Consider the following 18,570-nt stretch of genomic DNA (forward strand, 5'->3'; position numbering starts at 1 on the left):
AAATACGGGTCAAGACAGACCCTGTAATGTAGCCAACGGGAGCATCTGATACATGATATCAGATAATTTAGATTTTACAGCAAGAAGCATCCCTAGAGACCAATGAAAACGTGAACATGCCACTGATCTAAATATACATGTACCTAATGGCATAGCTTTAAATAGGTTAAAAAATTGAGATAACTGAAAAGAGAGACAAGAATCCCGTAATTATAATAGGAAATATTATTCACAGACATGTGTCAGAAACAGGAACCATCCGCGTATGTGAAGACTTCTTACAAATAAATAAAATCTGGACAACCCAATGGAAAATAAAGACAAAAGACTTGGATGTCACACTGTGAAAGGCAACATCGAAATCATTCGTGATCAGAGAAATGCAAATTAAAACCACCATCTAGAGGTGCCTGGGTGGCTCAGTCTGTTAAGAGTGGGTGGGACTCTTGGTTTCGGTTCAGGTCATGATCTCACCGTCCTGAGATCGAGCCCCTCCAGGGCACCAGGCTGCGCGAGAAGCCTGCTTCAGATTCTCCCTCTCTTCCTCTCTCACCTTCCCTCTCCCTGCTCATACTCTCTCTCCCTTCCCTGAAAACAATAAAGAAATAAATATTTTAAAAAATTTTAAGAAACACAATCCAATATTTTGACACATGCACTTGATCTGATAAAATATAATAAAAAATAACAATGTCAGGTGTGGCCAAGGACCTGAATGAACTAAAATTATCACATACTAACTCTGGGGGACTAAAGTGTTATAGTCGCTTTGAGAAAACGTGTATGCATGGGTTTCTACTAGGGCTGAAAGGTCACATACCCCATGTGACCCGAGTGCCCCACTCTGGTGGGGGGAGCACAGACTAGAATCAAGTCTAAGAATGTATGTAGCAGCTTGTATCCCCTACAGCTCAGATAGTACTCTAGCCCGCCTCTCAGAAATTTGGAAGTCAGACATCTATCAATAATAGGAAGGATAGACAGATTGTAGAATATTCAGAAAATGGAACACGAATGAGCTAAAGACGCATGATGGCGGGAGCATCACATTGGGAAGAGCTGCCTGCCGCAGACCAGTTTGTGCATGAGGGTTCTATTCCTACGAAGTGCAGACACGTGTGGCCCTATGAGGTCTGTGGCTCGCTGGGGCCGGGGCACAGGGGGATACTCAGGTCGCAGTCCTGTCCCCATCCTCAGTTTGTGTGGCGGGTTCATGGGTGTGTTGACTGGGGAAAAATTCACCCAGCTTACAACCGAATATTTGTACATTTTTTCTGGAAAATAAAACGATTGCATTAAAAATGCCCCAGTAACAAGGTGTACAGCGTGCTTGAATTAGGAAACATTTCGGGGGCTGTGGGATGGCCCTGCGCACCGGCTTACCTGCTGGAGAGCTGGCCTGTGCTGCCCCCCTGTCTACCTGTGGGCTCTGCGGTGCTGTGCAGGGCGTGGCGGTGGGGGCGGGGGAGACGTCTCCTCCCTGCACTTATTCTTACTGCTTCCCTAATCAGACACCGCTCTGCGGAATAAAAATGCCCCTCAGGATAGGAGTGACCATTTGTGCACAAAGGCCTCCATGGTCAGCTGAGTTCTGAGCAGGCTGCACACGTGAGCCCGTCCTCCAAGGCTCTCAGTGCAGATCCAACAGTGAAGACACCCATTGGGTCTGCAGGGCACAGACCCCACGAGGCCTGCCCCGGGTGATTTGACAGTGGGGACTTCTTCCCAACTGCAGGCCTTTCACCATGTGTCAGAACTTTGGAAAATGCTTCTTTCAGGTCTCATTACTTAACTAAGGCGTTTTTGGAGATTGTGTCACTTAAAAGGGAAGGACTTTTTTTGGCTTCTTGAATTTCAGTGCATGCTTGGGGTCAGAGAGTAAACTGCACCAGTTCGGAAGGATGGGGTAAGATGACCCAGGATTACCTACTCCTAAGTTCCAGGAATCGGAAAAAGGGGGTTCTCCCAGGAAGCTGAAGGGAACATCAGCTCCCAGGACTGGAAAGGTGGGACATTGCGACCTCATCTGCTCACTTCCAGAGCTGTCCAGAGGACAGTATATTCCTCCGGCAGAGGCAGCTTTCTTACAAAAAGGTCTGTTTTACAGAAATCAAACCTATTTCCTTTCCGTGCACAATTTAGTGCCATTTTAAATTTATCCTTATTTTAATTGTCCTGCTGCTGCTTCCTGGTTAAACGATGATCTTGTACTAGATCCTTCCCTGAAGAACATGTGTGCACATGGACACGTATGCACACACATACGAACATGTACTTGGTTACTTCATTTGATTTGGCTGGGAGATGAGAATGCACATTAGGGAAACAGTATTTCCTTTCTGAGACCAGTGCCCTGCAAGGCACCATATCTGCCAGGTGCACGACAAGGAAATTGAAACCATCGTTTTCCCTGTAAATACCAGCAGGGGGATTTCGTATTCAGAAGTCAGATTTATGGGTAGGAAATGTGACTTACAATAGGGTAGAAAGAACATCGTTGTTTCAAGTCAAGGAACTGGTGTTCAAGTTCGGCATACTTGGAAATTATTCTTATATTAATGTCATGGTTCCCAGGGAGCAAATGCCTGTAATCTGGTACCTCAGATAACATGAGCTGCCCTGAGCCAGTGCTGGCCCCGCTGGGCACCTACACCCTGTGGATTTCTGCTCCAGCTCCCTGTCATTCTCGGGAGCAGGGCTGTGCCTCAGCGTTTAGTCTTTGATGGAAGAGAAGGCGATACGCCTCCAGGCACCTGCGTAGCTGCGCCTTCATTAACACCAGGTCGTCTTGCTGCGTACATTGCTTGTAAACATTCAAGCACATCAGCAACTTGTCCATCAGCCTGGACGTGTTAGTTTCACTGAGCTAGGTCAATTCATGACTTCATTCTAGAACTGCAACCCGTCTGTACCTGTACTGTAACTGTAACCATAACTCAGTAATAAACTGAGCTCCATCCCAGACCCTGGGATCGTGGCTCCTGCCCGCCGGGACGCCCCATCAGGGAAAGCACCCGTCATGGCCACGGAGGTTGTCACTGTGGACGGAGTTTCCGGTGGAGCCGCGGGAGTTTCCGGTGGAGTCGCGGGAGTTTCCGGTGGAGCCGCGGAAGTTTCCGGTGGAGCCGCGGGAGTTTCCGGTGGAGCCGCGGGAGTTTCCGGTGGAGACGCGGGAGTTTCCGGTGGAGATGCGGGAGTTTCCAGTGGAGACGCACGCAGGAGCAGCCAGGGCGGTGGCTCATGACGAAAGTCCCAGCAGGTGCCTCTGGACTTGGAATCTGTAAGCTCAGCCTCATGCCCTGAGCTGAGTACACACTAAGAGGACACACCTGTCATGGGCTACTTGTGTAGGTGACCAAGGCAGAACAGGGAACTGGACCCACTACCTCGGGAGACGCAGTGTGGAGGACCGTGCTGGGAGGAGAGACGCTCCTTGCCGTGGTCGGCCGCCGGTGGTCAGACCTCCGTTCGCCACGCTCGGACTGCTACAGGCTCTTCCGATGCCCTGCCTCAGGCTCGTCCAGCCGCAGCCAGGTCCTGACGGTACAGATGACGGCTTCCATCCGCAATGCGAGCCCTCTGCCCTGACACCAGGTTAGCACAGAGAAGTTTGATGTGGCCGTGCCTGCCAGCTGTCCCCTGGAACAACTGTCCCAGAGGCAAGAAAAGCCTTCTATACTGTGTTCATTTCGGAATCGGCCATCTTTAGCCGGAGGGTCCTCTCCGAACAACCGGGCCCGATGAACATAACGTATTGTAGCCGTAATTGATTAGGAGTCGTGAGACTTGACTGATAGTTGTTCTAAGTCTCATTTTCCATATTTGTAAAATTGTTCTCTATGCCTCCTGTTTCTGCTAAAGTAGCATATAAATATGAAAGTTAAATAGTATAATGAGATTAATTAATAAAGATTAAAACCTATTTATATCCCCATATTTACTAATGAAGTAAACTGTCTGGAATTTTATTTGCAGCTAAATGGCTAAAGTAGCCAGAATCTATTTTTATACATCAGGATTCTCTTCAATAATTTATCTTTTAGTTTTACCAACTTTTACCAACTTAGCATAAGCAGAAGTGGGTGGGTTTTTGTTTGTTTTCCCCTCAAGATTCTTAGTAGTTCTTGAGTTATAAGTCTGTAAGACTGTTTCATGAAAAGGGAAAATACAGCCCATCCACACCTGTGAGATGGCAGTTAATGCAGTACGGGAGGGGAAATGGATGAAACCGAATGCTGACACTACAAATCAGTTAAGTCACCACTTCAAGAAACCAGAGAAAGAAAAGCCAAATAAACCGAAAGTAGCAGCAAGACAAGAATAGTAAAGATAAGAAAAAAGTCAATAAAATTGAAAACAGAAGATCACTAGAGAAATGTCAATGAACAAAAAAATTGGTTCTTTGAAAAGATCCATGAAGTTGATAAACCTCTAGCAAAATGAAGGACTTTAGTGGGGGGAGAAGGTGCAATTTACTAACAACAGGAATATAACAAGATACACCACACTACACCCAACAGAAATGAAAGGAGGGACAAAGAAATACTGTCAGCAGCTCCACATGCATGAATTTCACAACCAGAGGATAAGTGCCAATTCTTTGAAAAATAAAAACAACGCCAACTCATCCAAATGGGAAATAGATAATTTATATGAAAACTATTAGGGAAATTGAATTAATAATTTTAAAACTTCCCTAAAAACCCTAATGGTTTCAACTGGGGAATAATACCAAGTATTTAAAGAATTAATATGACCTCAATGCAATGTCTTCCAACAACAGAGGAGGATGGAATTCTTTCCAACCCATTCTATGAAGCCGGTGTTATTCTGATACCAAAACCAGGTAAAGACAAGAGAAAAACAAATAGCATGGAGGACAAGGGGAGTTAGAGAGGAGAAGGGAGTTGGGGGAAATTAGAAGGGGAGGTGAACCATGAAAGACTATGGACTCTGAAAAACAATCTGAGGGGTTTGAAGTGGCGGGGGGTGGAATGTTGGGGGAACCAGGTGGTGAGTATTAGAGAGGGCATGGATTGCATGGAGCACTGGGTGTGGTGCAAAAACAAGGAATACTGTTATGCTGAAAAAAAAAAAAAAGGCAAGAGAAAAAGACAGTTTTTTTTAACTACAAATCAATATCCTGCATAAATAAAAACAAAATTTCTTACTACAATATTAACAAACAAAATACACCAATATACAAAAAGAATTTTATGCTGTAACCAAGTTGGGATTTACTTAAGGTATGCAAAATTTGTTTAGTCTTCAAAAATCAGTCATTGTGGTTTCCAGTTCATCAGAGAAGTAAGGTCACAGGGCAAACTGCTCCCGCTAAAACTGGAGACACAGACAGATACAGAGAAGCCAACTTAGAAGAGAAGGAACCTCCATGGGAACCAGTGATGGGCTAAAAATCCTAAATTATAGTTGATGAAGACCCAACTTGTAATTGACAAGTTGCTGGAGGTTCAGTTGCTTGGTGAGTCTGAGAGTCAAAAACTCCAACAGGACCTAGTCATGGAGGATTCCACTAATTTTGTGAGCTTTGATGTCTTAGGGAAGGGAGAAGGAGGAAATACCCATTTTGAAACTGTTCAGAGCATTCTTTTCCCTCAGGAGAAACTATTTGACAGTCTAACTGACCTGGGGTACAGGACATAGCCAACCCTATCTCGCCCTAGCCTTCCACATGGGAAAAGGGAAGTACCCAATTCCAGCCCAATCTAGCCATCCTGGACAGCCAAAGTGGATGTAGGGATAAGAAGCATTTGTGAGGTTCACAGTCCAGAGTCAATGGCTTGGGAAAAAACTGAGATGGAGTCATAGGCTGGAGAATGCTTCCTCTCCCCCACACCTTACCACCATGCTACTACACTTTTATTCACAGTGCTTTCTTTTATCCAATATATTATGTCTTTAACTATCAAAATTTTTTTTAAAAAATTATAAGGCATACTAAAAGGCCATAAAGATGAGACAAGCAAGTATCAGAACCAGAGTCAGATAATGTCATGTTGGAATTCTCAAACCAGGATTTTATTTTTACTCTTTTTCAAGATTGATTTATTTAGAAGAGAGGTGGTGGGGAAGGGCAGAGGGAAACTAAGAGGGAGGGAAGCAGACTTCCTGATGAGCATGGAGCCCAATGTGGGGCTCGATCTCATGAGTGCAAGATCATGGCCTGAGCTGAAACCAAGATTTGGCCACTTTACTGACTGAGCCATCCAGGTGCCCTTCAAACCAGGATTTTAAAATAACTATGATTAATGGGGCGCCTGGGTAGCTCAGTGGGTCAAGTCTCTACCTTTGGCTCAGGTCATGATTCCAAGGTCCTGGGATCGAGCCCTGCATAGGGCTCTCTGCTCAGCAGAAGGCCTGCTTCTGCTTCTCTTCCACTCTCTCTGCCTGCCTCTCTGCCTACTTGTGATCTCTCTCTGTCAAATAACAAATAATTAAAAAGTAACTATGATTAATATGTTAAATGTTCTAATGGAAATAGACAACAAACAAGAATGGATGGGTAAGTTGAGTGATGGAAGCTCTAAGAAAGAACCAAAAATAAATTTCAGAATGCTATAGAAATATCAAAAGCACTGACATAAATAAAGAATGCCTTTGCTGGCTGATCAGCAAACTATCCAAGAACCATGGAACAGCTGCAGAAGGTATAATGTATGCATAATGGAAATCCCAGAAAGGGGGGACACATAAAAAAGAACAGAAGCAATATTTGAGTTAGTAACTGAGAATTCCCCCCAAATTAATCTTATACACACCAACCTATGGATCTAGGAAGCTCAAGAACTCCATGCAGAATAAGTGCCCCCCAAAACCCCAAAACAAACAAACAAAAAAACCCAAAACAACAACAACAATAAAAAAAAAAAAAAACCCTACACCTAGGCATACCATAGTCAAACTTCAGAAAATTAAAGATAAGGAAAGACTCTTAAGAGAAACAGAGAAGAAACAGAGGCCAAAGCACCTTACCCATAGAGGAGCAAATAAAGGGATCACATCCAACTTGTCTTTGGAAACCACTGAAGCAAGTAGTGTATATTAAAATATTTCATATTGAAAGAATTCTATACCCTACAAAAATATCCTGAAAACTGAAAGAGAAATAAAGACTTTATCAGACTAACAAAAATTAAGGGAGCTTTCTGCCAGTGGACCTCCCTTGCAAGAAATGTTAAGAGAAGCTCTTTAGAGAGAGAGAGAAGGTGAGATGCAGGCACTTGGATCTATGTAAAGGAAGAGCATCAGAGAATGAATAAGGAAAGGTAGGAAAAAAACGTATTTTTCTTAATCTTTTTTTTTTTTTTTTTTTTAAAGAGAGAGTGAGCGTGTGCATGCAGTGGGGAGGGACAGAAGGAGAGGAAGAGAGAATCTTAAGCAGGCCCCATGACCAGCATCGAGCCCAACTTGGGGCTGGACATAGCGCTTAATCTCATGACCCTGAGATTATGATCTGAGCCAAAGTCAAGAGTTGGACACTTATCTGACTGAGCCACCCAGATGCCCCTTATTTTTCTCAACCTTCAGTGATCTAACAGATAATAATTCATTCAAAATGAAACTATTAACCATAGATCCAGTTACATATGCTGATACATAGTTGGATAGATACCTTTAGTTATGCTTATGAATAAGTGAAATTAATAGTAATATAGCTGCAATAGCTGGGAGGGAGGGGTTGGGATTATTTGTTATTTGTCATTATTCACACTATTCTTGAAGCTCAATAGTGTTATTTGAAAGTGGGCTTGGATTAGTTAAAAAAAAAAGTGCAACATATGTTTAAGAAGGAGAGAAAATCTGATCCTATAAAGTGCTAAGTTAAATCAGAAAAGGTAGAAAGAGAAGGAAATAAAAATAAGAACAAAGAATAAAAGCAACAAGTAGAAAAGAGTAAAAAATATGGTAGCTAGAAATACAATTATATCAATGATCACTTTATTTGTTTCAAAGATTTTTTTTTTTTTTTTATTTTAGAGAGAGGGTGCTTTAGTGTGCACAAGTCGGGGGAGGAGAAGAGGGAGAGAATCTTCAAGCAGACTCCCCCCTGAGCATGGAACCTGACATGGGGCTCAGTCTCATGACCCTGAGATCATGACTGGAGCCCAAACCAAGAGTTGGATCCTGAACTGACTGAGCCACCTAGGCAACTCTCAATAATCACTCCAAATGTTAGTGGCCTAAGAGACAGAAGTAGAACAGATCAGAAAGTAAGATCCAGCTATATATATGTATTGTCTATGAGAAACCCATTTTAAATATAAAACATATATATATTAAAAGTAAGTGGATGGAGAAAAATAAAGCATTCTAATGCTAACAAAAAGAAAGCAGAAGTAGCTGTATTTTTTTTAAAGATTTTATTATTTATTTGATAGACAGAGATCACAAGCAGGCAGAGAGGCAGGCAGAGAGAGAGGAAGGGAAGCAGGCTCTCCACTGAGCAGAGAGCCCGATGTGGGGCTCGATCCCAGGACCCTGGGATCATGACCTGAGCCGAAGGCAGAGGCTTTAACCCACTGAGCCACGCAGGTGCCCCCAGAAGTAGCTGTATTAATTTGAGTAGACTTCAAAGCAAAGAAGGATATCCAAGATAAAGGAGGTAACTACATAATGATAAATGGGTCAGTTCTCCAAGAAGATATAATAACCCTCAACATGTATTCTTCAACAACAGAATTTCAGAGTACAAGAGGCAAAAACTGATGGAACTGCAAGAAGAAACACATGAATTCACTATTACAGTGGGAGACTTCAACATCTCTTATTGGAAATGGACAGATCCAGGAGGCAAAAAATGAGCAAGGACGTAGTTGAACACAGTACCGTCAATCAACTGAATATAGTTGATATTTATTGGCTACTTTACCCAAGAATGGCACAATACACATTCTTCTCAAGTTCTCATGGCATATTTACCAAGATGGAGCTCAACCTGGGCCATAAAACACACTGTGTCACATGTAAACGAACAGAAGTCATACAGTGTCTGCTCTCTGTCCACAGTGGAATTAAATCAGAAATCAATAAGAGAAAGATATCTGAAAAATCCACAGATACTTGGAGGGGCACAACAGCCTTCCAAAAAAACACACAAATCACAAAAGGAGTCTCAAGAGAAATTTTAAACATTTTAAAAATTTTTAAACTTTTTGAACTTCATTAAAATGAAAACACAATGATCAGAATTTGTGGGATGCAGCAAAAGTGGGGATTGGAGGGATACTTAAGGCATTGAATGTATATATTAGAAAATAAGAAAGTACTGAAATCAATTTGAACTCCCATCTAAGAAACATTGAAAGAGAAAGGCAAATTAAATCCAAAGGAAGCAGAAGAAAAAATAATAATAAAAATTTGAGCAGAAATAAATTCCATTCAAAATGAGAAACAGAGGGGCACCTGATCTCTCTCTCTGTCAAATAAATAAATAAAATCATTTTTTTAAAAAAATGAGAAACAGAGAAAGTCAAACAGACCAAGAGTTGGTTCTTTGAAAAAAAAAAAAAAAATTAATAGAATTGAGACGCCTCTAGCCAGGCTAACTAGGGGAAGAAGAGAGAGGACACAAACCACTAATACCATGAAATAGGGGACATCACTCCAGATCCTACAGACGTCAGAAGGGTAACAGGGGAATACTAAGAACAATTCTGTGCCTACATGTTTGACAACCCACATGAAATGAGAGTCATTGGTATTGGCAAAAGAATATATAACCAGCTCAATAAACAGAATTGAGAACCCAAATATAAGTCCAAATACATAGAGTGACCTGATCTTGAAGTAAACACAGTATCATGAAGAAAAGATGATCTTTTTAACAAATGGTGGTAGAATAATTAGGCATCCACATGCATAAACATATAACCATATGGCATTTGCCTTTTTCTGAATGACTTATTTCCCTTAGCGTAATACTTTCTAGGTCCATCCATGTCGTTACAAGTGGCAAGATTTCATTCTTTCTTATGGCTGAATAATATTCCAGTGCATATATATTCCACACCTTCTTTGTCCATTCACCTATCAATGGACTTTTAGGTTGCTTCCATAGCTTGGTGATTGTAAATTATGTTGCTACAACATGGGGGTGCAGGCACCCTTTCAAGTTGGTAAATACCCAGTAGCAGGACTGTTGGCTTATATAATATTTCTATTTTTCATTTTTTGAGGAACTTCCATACTGTATTCCACTGGGGCTGCCCCTGGTTGCATTCCCACCGACAGTGCATGAGGGTTTACACCTCTCTCCATCTCCACCAGCACTTGTTATTTCTTGTTTTTTGTTTGTTTATTGTTGGTTTGTTTTTTTGTTTTTCGTTTTTTTCCCTTCTGACAGGTGTGAGGCAATAGCTCATTGTGGTTTTGATTTGCATTTCCCTGATGATGAGTGATGTGGAGCCCCTTTGCATGTGTCTGTTGGTCATCCAAATGCCTTCTTTGGAAAAGTGTCTATCCGGGTCCCTCTGCCTAGATTCTGTAAAAGAGGCTATTAAAGCTCAAAACAATGAAATTACTTAGTCCAAGATCACATAACTATTAAGCAGAGGTATCACATTTGAATCCAGATTTTTCTGGAGAGGAGATCTGTAAGGACCTACACCCACAAGTACAGGATTTCTGGACAGTTGTGTCTTCTAAGTGTGTCTTCTGTGTGAAGAGCACACTGAGAGATATTAGGGAAAATTAGAAGGAGATTGTGTCCTTAGATTAAACTCTGCAAAAGAAACAAACAGAAATAAAGAAACATGCTAAAGACAGCTAGAGGGACTGTAGATTTCACAGGTGTTTCACGTGCCACAGTGTGGACAAAGTGGGTCCTGCCCGGAGCAGCTGCCATGCCACTGTTAGGCTCTCACCTCAGACAGAGAGCTGAGGAAGCCATCCTGGGGCACAGAGGTCAGGAGGAGCCCCAAGTGGGTTGTGCGGGAATGTGCAGAGATGGAGGATCTCACGTTGACCGACTGAGTGGGTGAGGGTCTGTATTTAAAATACTGTAATTCACCAAAACTGACAGAGGAGAGGATCTTGACCACACCTGGTAAGGCTGGATATACAGAACCAGCGCTCGAGAGAGAAGAGCGGAGCCGCAATTTGGATTCATCCTCAGATGGATGATTGTGAATGCTTCAAGGTCTCCAGTGGAGAAAAAATAAGGCAAGGGCTGAATCCTAGGGCTGTGTCTGAGTAGGAAGGGCCAGGGGCAAGAAGAAGCCAGAGCCCTGGCAGGGAGAAGGAGCTGTGTATACTGGGGTACAGGTTCCAGAGGATGACATCGACCCCTTGGCTAATGTGAAAAGCAGAATTATAAGAGCCAGTTTTTATCCTGGAGCTTGTTTGGATTAGTTTGTTAAAAAAAAAAAAAAAAAAAAAACTTGCAGGTGAATGTTTCTCATCTCTTTTATGGCTGTGAACATCACAATTAAACATATTTTGGTAGTGAGCATGTTATCAAAGACTACAGATGCAGAGAAGGGAGAATGAGACTGACTCAGTGTTGAAGTTCAAAGCTGGGGGTGGGGTGCCTTATTTAGGCCCCAGTAAGTACTCATGTGTCCATTTTACAGGGAGCTCGGAGGTAGAGCAGATCTGGAAGCCTGTGGAATGTACAGGCCTGGTCCAGTGCTAAATGGTGCTTTCCGAAGGGGATCCCAGACCAGCAGTGGCAGCAGCACATAGCACGTGGGAACATGTCACCAAAGCTTGTTCTCCAGCCCCATCCCACACCGAATGAATCAGAACTGCGGGGTTAGGACTAGCAGCCAGTGTTTGAAGAGCCCCCTGGGGGCCTATGTCCAAACACCGGCTCTGAGAGGTGCAGCAGTTACACGGGGCTTACTATGACTCCAGGAAGTTTGCTTATTTAAACTTCCTCCTGTAAAGGTGCCATGAAGAATAAGGCTGGTTGTTTTTGAAAGTCACAGTTAATTAGCTTTTTACTGTGATTCCTTAGAATTAATTAAATTAAATGATTGCAGATTGGACTTCTGTAGAAGGCCCCCGAATGGAACAGTTAGTGAAAATCACAGTATGGCCTCTCATAAAAAATGGAAATAACATCAGTTTCATTTCAGGACAAACGTGGGAGTGCTTCGTATCATTTAAGTTGTCACTTTGCCACCGTCATTCATAGGAGAGGGAATAAAACACATCCTGTAAAGCTGGCTACCTAATGAAATGCATTGCGTATTCATGCACACTGCTAATATAAATGTTCTTCTGCATTGCAGGCCCAAACTGCTTTGCGGAGACGGCGGTCATCCCAGCTGGGAGAGAAGTCAAGACGGACGAGTGCACCATCTGTCACTGCACTTACGAGGAGGGCACGTGGAGGATCGAGAGACAGGCCATGTGCACGAGGCACGAGTGCCGGCAGATGTAGACCCAGGACCGCAAACAAAAACAAAAACAAAAAAAAGTTTTTCTAGAACATTTTACTGATGGGAACATTCTAGATGATGACTCTGGGGAATAGCATTCAACAGGAGAAGACTTTTTGATGAGGACAATGGAACATGGTTGGTACTTTTGCGTTTCTTGCTAACAGTTACTGCAAAAGAAGGAAATGGGTGTGTTTCCAAACGTCCACAAGAACTTTGGGCATAAACCCTCTCTCTAAATAAATGTGCTATTTTCACAGTAAGTACACCGAAGTACACTATTCTATATTAAATGTATTTCTATAATCCCTCTATTAGAGAGCTTATATAAATGTTTTCTATAGATACAGATTAAAAATGCCGTGTTGTCAACCGTGCTCACTGTGTACCTGCATATCGTCTTCAGTTCCCGATTCTCTCATGTGAGCTTTTAAGTGGTGGCTGGCTTCTGCTTCACACCTTGGAACAGTGCGCCCATCGATGGACCGTAAGAAAATGAAATACTGAAATCCTGACCCCCGTCCCGTTCTGTCTCGTTACAGAGACAGACCCCGTGTCTGTCCTTACAAGATCCGGTCTCCTTTGCACAAACATGCTTCCTACTCGTGATGACTCCCTGCTTTGCTCACCTCTGTTCTCAGTCATTTGGGAGAGGAAGGTACAAAGTTAACCGACACGCACTTTTTCTGTGTATTCAAGGCTCCTGTGTTGGGGACCAGAGATGAACACAAGCATAGGGCTCATTCTCACGCACATTACTTTCTCTTGCGGGCATGCCTTCAATCATCTCGTAAGCCAAGCAATGGCGCAGGATGGACAGTTTGCCTTACCGTCCTACCAGGCTGAAGCGCACAGTGAAATAGGGGGGTTTCTTGAGTCTGGAGCAGAATAGAGGAAAACCCAAACCCCAGGCAGTCTCCACCTGGAATCCAGACACAGTGCAGGGATTCCCACCTGTCCTCTCAGTGGATGCGTGTTTCTTACCAGAACGATCAACTTCCCTCTGTAAGGGGCAGTGTAGACTATGAAAGATGGCCCTGTATTAGGCGTCCTTCCTGAGCAGAGAGAGGCGCGTCCCAGCCAGTTTGTGAACACAGCACCCCACATGTGTTCAGCTACTTTTGTGTGGTTACCTGTAATCCCAAACGGATTTTGCCTCTCCTCATTTGGACAGGGGAGCAGGAGAAGCCACTGCAGATCCCGATCCTTGAGCAATGCATATATCAGAATATCTCTGCCTTTAGCAATCACACTGACCCCCGGCACACTGCTGGGGAAGGTGACCAGTCTTAATAGGCATACAGTGAGAAATAATGATTGTCATTATCTGAATCTTTAAAGGGTTTTTTTTTCTTCCATATTTTTATTTATTCCAAATTTTTGAATTAAGCAGCGATTAGGTACAAATCATCTGATGACAAAAAAGAGAATAAAGCATGGTTTCTTGTCTTCATGGGCTTTGGGCCCTAGACTTAACACGAGTAGGAAATTATAGTGCCTTGTGGCAGGAGGTCAATTCAAGGAGACTTTCAACTTTCCTTTTCAACTTTCAAAGGAAAGTTGGAAAACTTCCCTGAAAAGAGCAGAGAATACCAAAATATCATGCAGTATCTAAGAAACCCCTTCAATCATTAAAGGTTGACTAATGAAGAAAAATGGATATATTTGTCATTATTGAAAACATGAACCACTATGTACCTTAATAAATGTACAGCCAGCACTAACCGAAGCCTCAAGAACTTTACATATGCTTACGCTTAATTTGAATCTTGTTTATCACAAACCGCCGTGGGCCAAATGGGCTCCACACACATAGATTTTCAAGAAAACACTCAGGGGAATTACTAGCCAGTTGCTTTCCAAAACTTAAACTTCCGTACTAAACTAAAGGCTACTAGACATTGGCCATCATCACTCTATTATCGAAAGGTAGATTTTCTTTGGAGACGAGGTTATATAAATTACGATTTTGCCACCAGTGGGCTCTAATCCCCATTGGGAGGTGGGTCATTGACTATTGCTAACAGTACACAAAGTAGCCTCTTCTCTCCCCAGGAAACATGCTACAGTTAGACTCAGTCAGAGGCCCAGGGTCTCCCTGCCTCCCGTGATGATGTAAGTCCCCACCTGCATGGGTGGTGAGCTCTGCAGTAAGTACAGGGGGACCTGTGAGAATTTCGGGAAACCTGGGACTTTGTCGTATAGAGTGAACAGGAAAGCACCTTGAGAAACAGACTTGCTCATGCTCTAAAAGTGTGACCCGCCCTTGTCCCAGGGGCAGTGTGGAGATCTGGAACACAGCAGCTGTTCTTACACTGAAGTAAGTCCCTGTCCCTCTCTGGGACGAACCCCTCATTCCTCTTTCCACGTAAGAACACTGCGTAAACCACACATGTGGCCCAATCTGGGTTAATGACACTGCGTATCCTTAATGTAGAATGATGCTATTTGCATTTTTGTCTAAGAGAGACTTATTTTTCTTAGGTTAGTTCTTGCCATGAGTGTGGGGTTCCCCATCTAGAAGGTGGTAGCACATTGAAATTTTATTTTCTTTTTTCCCATAGAATCTTTTGCAAAAGTTTTTAACAGTGACATTGTTCTATTCATTCAACCTTAATAACTGCATTATAAAAAGAGGAAAATACACATCCAAGTTATCCGATTCCAAAATATTCTGGTTTGGACACGGTCCTGAAAAGGAACCTCAAAGTTCACATGCAGATGTGTTGGAGAGCCATAATTCTTAGTATTCCCATAGGTCTGCTCCTTGGGTCCCTTTATGTTGTTAAGTGACTTCTTCGGGTTGAAAAGGGAAATAGCGCTTTCAGACGTAACGCACACATGTACTTCAAGTTATTCAACCTGCATATCTGCCCATGCGAAGCGACATGTACTCTGGAAACGATCGAACCTGGCGTCCCAGACATCCAAGCGAGATGTTCTCTTTCAGTCACAGGATCTTTCCTGTGTCGTTGCGTGGGTCTGTCAGCCCTTGTACATTTCACGGAAGTCTGGGGTAATTTCAAAGCCCTGCATTTTATTCCTTCTTGCAGCACATGTGAGACGCGTCCCCACCCAGCACCAAGGCTGGTGCAGAAGTGAGAGCGTCCTTGACACAAGGAGATTACATGCCTTGAAGCTGACATTTCAGCATTTTTCTTTGGGCTTTTTGACACTTTCAATTTCTTCTTCTTCTTTGCACAATGAAACAGGTTTAAGAGATAGATTCTTACCCATTTTAAAAATCTGTAGCAACATGAATATGTTTAAGAAACTCTCCTCTCTGTTCCCCCAACACAAATGTCGTATGTATACAATGTTTAAAAAATCCAGTTTCAAAGAATTTAGGTGTTTTCTTTCTTTTTCTTTTCTTTTTTCTTTTTTTTTTTTTTGCTTTGCTTTTAAGCAGTGAAAGGTGTTTAATGTATCCATTATTTGAAATGCTCCCAGTATACACTAACTTAACCGAACACTGAAAATTATATCCATTATTTTTAAATATAAACATCCAGGAAACAGAATTATAGACACAAGCCAAATTTAACAAATATCAGCAGTTTGCTATATCTGCTTTAATAGGCAAGAGATCGAGTCTTCTCTTAATAACTTTTAAAAAATCAGATGCTTTTCTGCAATGCCATGTAAAAAGGAAAGGTGAGGGGCACCTGGCTGGCTCAGTCGGTAGAGCGTGTGACTCTTGATCTCGGGGTCATGAGTTCAACCCCACGTTGGGAGTAGAGTTTACTTAAAAAACAATTAAGGGGAAGTGATTAGGTGCCACCTTATCCACACAACAAGGCAGGTCAGGCACCTGTGGTTGCAGCATCTGCTCCGTTAGCCAGTATAATTGGCACACACTGTCGTTACTAGACTTACCTGCACAGCCCTCTGTTCCCACTAGCAGCCCCTGTGGATGGCTGGTGCCCTCACTTTTCCTGAGTATTCAGATGCAGAGAGAGCAATCACTCCTTCAGGAATACACGAAGGTTTCTAGCTCATATGTTCTGTGTGCTAGAGGCTACTTCTCCCTGTTCCCTGTAGAGCTGGCTCATCCTTGCCATTCTTGCCAGCCTCCCCAGTCTACCAGTTTCGTTCCCTGAACACAGATGATGTTTTTGACTGAACAAATACAGGGCAAACTCCTCAGGGTATGGGCTGGCATCTTCACAGCTAGGTCACAGCCCACACCCTGAGTCTCTGCTGGCTGTGAGAGCCTCAGGCTTTGGGTGCCGCCAACCACTCTCTGAACATGGCCTCTGTTTCCCAACTCCCTGGCTTTTCAGCACTTGTAGACGGTCACCATTTTTCAATATCCAACTAACGTGCTGTTGCTTCTGAGAAAGCTTCTTTCGTCCTAATGTGGACAGTTGCTCTGGGCACCTACCATACTGTCTGTCTGGTATTTTATGCTAGCATGATTTAGAGATCATAACATACTTTGCAAAATAGTTCCTTTTGTCTGTTTGCTCTATTATTCATGCTAAAATCTCTTTCTTTCAGGCTACAGAACATTCAGTCCCTAGACTCTCATCCAATACTTTTATGCTAAAGGCTTGCTGAATTGTGTTCGATATATTAACACAGAGTTCTTTGCTGTCCATGTTTAAGGCCAATGACTGTCTTGAAGAGCAACTCAAAGCTTCCATGACTGTTTGCCCGACCTGTTGTCTCCTGCTTTCTCAGCTGACGTGCAAACCTCAGTGTCCAGGGTATAGCAAACTGAGACATAGCAAATCCCCACTATTGCAGAGTTTATAGCGAATGGCCCTTAGGCGCTGGCCATTTCTGATGCAAGCCTAATTAAAATTTCTGAGGCTGAAAATAATTTCTTATATTGAGGAGACACTGGTTCTTAGTAATGATAAAACAAATCAAGTTTACAGCTTTGGTCTTTACAGTATTTATTTACTTACTTCTGACTTTCAGAATATAAATTTCTTGTCTTAGACTTTCACAGTGCAGTATGCATGCATGCTGTCATCTTTGTACGTAATTACTCAATAGGTCTCTGATAAAGTAATGAATCAATGAACTCAGTCATGTCTGCAGAAACACCCACTTCCACAGGCTGTTGGGAAAGTGTTAGGAGGTGGTGGTTGCCTACATTTCATCGCGTGTCAAAGTTCACTCTGAGTTTTGCAGAGGACCTGGGTTTGGGGGATTTTTTATTTGTTTTTGCATGTGTTTTAACTTTAACATGAAAATGTAGAAATAAAGTCCAAACACCTAATTTTTATTTTTATGTTTTATTGCTTTTACATCTCTATTTTAATTCCAGTTACTTGGCATACAGTATTGTATCTGTTTCAGGAGTACAATGAGTGATTCAAGAGTTCCAGGTGCTCATGATGACAGGTGCGCTCCTGCTTCCCCATCTACTTCCTCTCCGGTGATCATCAGGGTGTTCTCTAGAGTTAAGAGTCTGTTTCTTGGCTTCCCTCTCTCTTTCTCTTCTCCCCCTTTGCTCATTTGTTTTATTTCTTAAATTCCACATGAGTGAGATCATATGGCATCAGTCTTTCTCTGATTGACTTATTTCACTCTGCATTATTCTCCCTAGGTCCATCCGTGTTATTATAAATGGCAGGATTTCATTTCTTTTTCTGACAAACATTTCATTGTTTATATATATTACATCCTCCTCACCCATCCATCAGTTGATGGGCACTTGGGTAGCTTCCATAATTCTGCTCTTGTACATAATGTTGCTATTTTGATGTAGTCCTAGTAGGTTTTTTTTTTTAAATTAATTTTATTTTTTCAGTGTTCAAAGTTTATTTTTGATTTGTTTCCTTTGCTTCAAAAGACATGTCTAGAAAAAGTTGCTGTGGCCGATGTCAAAGAAGTCACTGTGTTCTCTTCTAAGATTTTTACGTTCAGGTCTCTCATTTAGGTCTTCAATCTACCTTGAATTTATCTTCAGGAATGGCATAAGAAGGTGGTCCAGTTTCATTCTTTTGCATGTAGCTGTCCAGTTTTCCCAACACCATTTGTTGAAGAGACCATCTTTTTTCTATTGGATTTTGTTTCCTGCTTTGTCAAAGAATAACTGGCCATTTAATTGTGGGTTTATTTCTGGTGTTTTGATCTATATGTCCATATTTGTATGCGTACCATATTGCTTTTTTAAAAAATGTTTGTTTGCATTAGTTTCAGAGGTAGAACT

General features: G+C 42.4%; 1 protein-coding gene across 2 annotated transcripts in view; it reads left to right on the forward strand.

Annotated features, from left to right (window-relative positions):
• The window catches only part of VWC2 (von Willebrand factor C domain containing 2), a 95,383-nt gene extending 81,019 nt beyond the window's left edge, over positions 1 to 14,364 (forward strand). The window contains exons 3-4 of one of the 2 annotated variants that reach the window (XR_009403885.1): positions 12,255 to 12,663; positions 12,749 to 14,364. Coding sequence is in view for 1 of the 2 variants with exons in the window: in XM_059397173.1 (XP_059253156.1) it covers positions 12,255 to 12,406 (152 nt within the window). In the remaining variant the exon portion in view is untranslated. Of the gene's footprint in view, positions 1 to 12,254 lie in introns of both variants that reach the window. The other variant, XM_059397173.1, reaches the window with a different exon arrangement.
• Positions 14,365 to 18,570: the final 4,206 nt, after the last annotated feature.

The sequence above is a fragment of the Mustela nigripes genome, chromosome 4, assembly GCF_022355385.1.
Source record: "Mustela nigripes isolate SB6536 chromosome 4, MUSNIG.SB6536, whole genome shotgun sequence".
In the NCBI taxonomy this organism is placed as follows: Eukaryota; Metazoa; Chordata; class Mammalia; order Carnivora; family Mustelidae; genus Mustela; species Mustela nigripes.